At 37.5% G+C, this 5000-nt stretch overlaps 1 protein-coding gene across 1 annotated transcript in view; it reads right to left on the reverse strand.

The window, feature by feature from the left end:
- The window catches only part of LOC122261353 (uncharacterized), a 17904-nt gene extending 13094 nt beyond the window's left edge, over positions 1–4810 (reverse strand). The window contains exons 1-4 of the mRNA XM_086534455.1: positions 4788–4810; positions 2668–2905; positions 708–854; positions 40–205 (exon numbers count right to left, since the gene is read on the reverse strand). Coding sequence (XP_086390581.1) covers positions 40–205; positions 708–854; positions 2668–2890 — 536 coding nt within the window. The 5' untranslated portion in view covers positions 2891–2905; positions 4788–4810. The remainder of the gene's footprint in view (positions 1–39; positions 206–707; positions 855–2667; positions 2906–4787) is intronic.
- Between the last annotated feature and the right edge of the window lie 190 nt (positions 4811–5000).

Raw genomic sequence — 5000 nt, forward strand, 5'->3', positions numbered from 1 at the left:
GTAAACCACCTGAACTTTGCAAACTCCACACCCACTGACCTTGGAAGGGAAAACTGGCTGCCCTGCGAGATAATTTGGGTCTGAGCTTGCTCAAAAAGGACCTCAAATTTCCCAAGAAGATTAGTTCGTAGGTCCTGCAGCAGTGGGACTGAGCGTAGCGGCAGGTAGAGTGTTGCATTGCATTGTTCAATCACCTGGCTAATAGCTATTCCATTGAAAGAGATCAATAAAAGAAAGGATCAGTTGTTAAAAACCCATAATTAATATGTTGAATATCATCTATTACATTTTATATACAAATGACTAATTACTTAGATGATGAATCTAGAGGTATAGTCCAAGTTCACCACTCGCAAGTGTGAACAAGCAGTTTCAGTTCTTTTGTCCAAAACCCATGCCACTTCTCATATTGACATATGATTCACATACAAGTGTTAAAACTGGTAGTTCACAACTGGCAGTGTTAAGTGGTGAACTTGGAAGTGGACTGTACATATATATGGGATATTGCCCAAATTTCTGAGATTAAAGGTCCTCAAAACAATTCCTGAAGGCTTGTTGTCCCAAACTCTCAATTGTTAATCAGTATCTTCCCTAAAATTCACCCCAATACACCCATATAATATTTATATACATTAGAAAAGCCAGATGGTCGAAAATATACAAATGAAGTGAACTTCACATAAAAAGAATTAATTCAAACAAACCTTTAAAGAGATACTCCCTCCGTGTAGGATCGGTCTCATGTTCCCGGCACAAAAGGTGCACCAGAATATCAATTACTATGCTATTGTTAACTATCTTCTCCTGGTCAGTGGTAGCAGGCACCTCAACTGCTCTTTCCCCACCCAAACCTAAGGAGTAATCCAGTGATGAGTGTATTGTTAACATTTCATATGAATCTATCCTGAAAATTAATATGATGTCAAAACCGATAATAAGATTATCTTTGCCATTTAACCTTTTTAGTCTCAAGACCAATAGTCAAATCCTTTGACCAAATCTGAAGAATCAGGTGTTGTGATTTCACAGACAAAAATAAAACAAATAATAACCAACTTTGGACAAAAGGTTTATTATTGTTCTCTTCACCAGTCCAAAGTCGTCAGAACCAACTGCTAGGGTATGTTAATACCCTTAGCTCCTGAATTAACCTAGTTGAGAGATTAACCCAATGATGACGTTGTGTCACACCAGTGTGACATGGCTAAATGCCTGATGACGGGGATTTGATGACACCAGTGTGACATTCCCGATGTAATATTGCATAGGCTTGGCGAAGGGGGTTGCCACTTCTCACTGGACCCGTTGGGATTGGGTTAAAAGTGCCTACTGACCAAGTCTTCAAAAATTAAATGCGAGAAATGAGTCAATGCAGATGCATACCTACTAGAATCCAATTTAAGCATGAATATATATATATATATAATTTTTTTTTTTTTTCATCTAATACAAAAATAACTGAGATTTCATTTTCATATTGATGTTTTGGTTGAAAAAAAAGAGCATATGAATCTCATCAGTTACCTAAGGTGAGAATAACACTATTCACACTAGCCTTTCCTACAACACAAATCAAAGACTAGAACCAAATCTTGCTGCAACTAACCCTAGTAGCAAGACTTTGATCTGTGTTATGCTATTTACATAACCCTGAGCATAGTATGAGGAGGACAACCCTCCCAAAATATGTTGAGTTCTGACCAAGAAAATAACAGGATTTATATGATGCTACTGGGGATGGTTGTGGCCTTTTGCTGTATACCATAACCAGAAGTTTGAAAAATACGTGCTCATTCAGAGTCTAAGAATAATAGTACAAGTGGTATAGATAGAAAGAAATATACATCTTAACAAAGGAGGATCTTAATTAGAAGAGTTATGGCTTGTCTGACAGACTTATAGAACAATTGACTTTTTTGGGTCCATCAAAAATATTGATAAGACCATCTAAAAAAAAATTAAAACTCCTATAAATTTGCTGACCTAAAAATGTTTAGGATTTTTGGTTCATTTCTAAGTAGATTTTGCATCTAAGGTACAATTCCAGAGGTCTATTTGTGGCATCAAAAGCTACTTTAACCCATTCGCGCCAGTTGATCCATGAAGTGATCCATGAAGGATTAAACCAATTAAAGAGGAAAACAATGGAAGCTGCATACATTGTGACAGATGAGAACATGATCACCATGTCAGGCCGCTTCAAATTATCCATGGTCACAACTACATCTATTATGACGTAAGAACTGTGTTTTCTATCATTTTCTAGACCTATGGTTTGATATATAACCAAAATGGTTCTATTCAGCGTTTGGTATGATAGCTTAATTAAACAAGTCAAAACGCAGTGCAAAAGTGATACAACCTCATGAAAAATGCTGGTCACAAAAGGGTTAATATACATCAAACTATCATATATAACTGCGCAAAAAAAAAATAGAAAGAAAAAAATTGTACCTCCTGATATCACGCATGCATTTCACCTAAAACATCTTCTTGAAATATAAAAATGAAAACATACCTAATCATTCAAGTATTTCCCAAGTAGCACATAACATAAAATTTCGCAATAGTTGTAAGCCAGTCACATATTTAATGTCTTCACATTTCAAATAGAAAAAAAAGAAAAAGCCAAACACAAACACGCAAACGCTCCCTCGCTCTTACCAGCTATGGGTGAAAATGTGGAAATGGGCTGGATCTGCCTCGTAGCCTCACTGCCCCGCAATGGTCCATCTCTCTGCCTTCCTATGCTCGGCTGCTGAGGCTGATCCGGAGGCTGGTCTGTCGATGGATTCCAAGGGTCCAGGAGAGGGTTTCTGGCCGCGCGTCCCCTGGCCGACTTTCTTCTCTCCTCGGACATGAGCTGTCGCCGTTTCACCCAAGCCATTTTGTAGTATGAGTTCTTGTTGGGAGATAAAAAATCATATGAAGGATACCTTGCTTACATATCATGATGTTAAGCACATCAAACTATGAGTTATAAACAAGACAATAGAAAAGTAACAATAGCAGACACACAAAGGTATTTATATATTGCACTTCTTTAAATCAAGAGACAAATAAACAGTACTATGATAATAATAATAATAAAATAAGGAATATAAATATATATATATAATATAATATAACATAATATACATACATAAATATATTTATATATATATATATATATATATATATATATATATATATATATATATATATATAATATGTATATAATATACATATAAATATAAAAAAACATATAATATACATATCTATATCTATCTATCTCTCTCTATATATATGAGTTATAAATGTTATTAATATGTAATATCACATAACCAGAAGTTTTAATAATCATTGCAAAACACATCAAGTGTTTGATAGAGAATACATACATAAATCACACATACATAAATATATACATATATATATCTTTATATATATATATATATATATATATATATATATATATATATATATATATATGTAAATGTATATATGTATTGCGTGTGTGTGCGTGTGCATGTGCATGTGCATGTGCATGTGCGTGTGCATGTGCGTGTGCATGTACGTGTGCATGTGCATGTGCATATGCCTGTACGTGTGCATGTGCATGTGCATGTGCATGTGCATGTGCATGTGCATGTGCATATGCCTGTACGTGTGTATGTGCGTGTGCATATGCCTGTACGTGCGTGTGCGTGTGTAATTTAACTTACACTTCAAATCAATATGATTGAAATCATTCCATACCTTTCATCCATCCAACTATTCAAGCACATGCAAACATGCACAAGCACACACACACACACATGCTTACGCACAGACATACGCGCGCCCGCGCACCCGCCAGACTGCCCGCACGCACACGCAACACGTGCTTAGATACACAAAAATGTGTGGGCGCATACAAATATACACACACACACACACACACACACACACACACACACACACACACACACACACACACACACACACACACACACACACACACACACACACACACACACACACACACACACACACACACACACACACACACACACACACACACACACACAGAGCCCTCTACCTAACCATACCCTCCCGCCTCCCCGTTTGCATTCGATTGCGCAACACAGGTCAAGTTATCGGTTCCATGCCAGAAATACAGAAGAACCGTGACGGGAGGAACCTAACCTACTTGCCACTCGTCTTGTAAAAGTTTATAGTTCATTCTGAAGGGGGAAAGGTGAGTCAAAAGCCACCTATGACATGTAGAGAGAAAGGAGAGGAAATGGTTCAAACAGAATGCGATAGCTAACCTGGCGGAGTCGGGGCAACCTAACATTTGAACTTGTTTTTGTTGAGGATTTCAGGCAGACGAAGGAAATTATGTCGGCAGACGGCAAGAAAAGAAGTGAGATTGTTGTGGTCGTTGAAAATCAATTGCTTTAAGGTTATGAAGCTATAAAGGCTGAACTGAAGGCAAAGAAACAAGCAAATGAAAAACTGAGGGAGCTCATAGAAAACGTGCGAAGAAACGTTACTTAATGGGAGACTGCAAATTTAAGAATAAAAATTTAACAAAAACACACACACATATGCAACAAGCGCGCGCGCACAAACACACAAACTCAAAAGCAAAATCCACCTATCACCCAACCATAATCCCTCTTCCACACATACACACAACACAAACCACCTACCAACTTCCACACACACACGCAAACTCCACCAACATACACAACGCCCTATATCATTAACCAAAAATAGCCACAGAGCACATAAACCAAAAATAGCCACAGAGCACACACTTGTCCACCCACCACCACAGATGTTCGCGGGCTGAATGAGGAGGAGGAGCTACAGGCGTGGCTCGCTGTGACAAAGTTGCCAAGTGACGCATATACACCCATTAAATTATGATGATAAGGATAAAACTTAAGTAGTAGTAGTGATGTTAAAAAATGATGGAAGCGAAAAGAATAGTCAGTATGTATTAGGAAATAATTCTAGATCAGATTACG

This window comes from Penaeus japonicus, unplaced genomic scaffold (assembly GCF_977035675.1).
Source record: "Penaeus japonicus unplaced genomic scaffold, GWHDUDI00000001_assembly GWHDUDI00000041, whole genome shotgun sequence".
Lineage (NCBI taxonomy): Eukaryota > Metazoa > Arthropoda > Malacostraca > Decapoda > Penaeidae > Penaeus > Penaeus japonicus.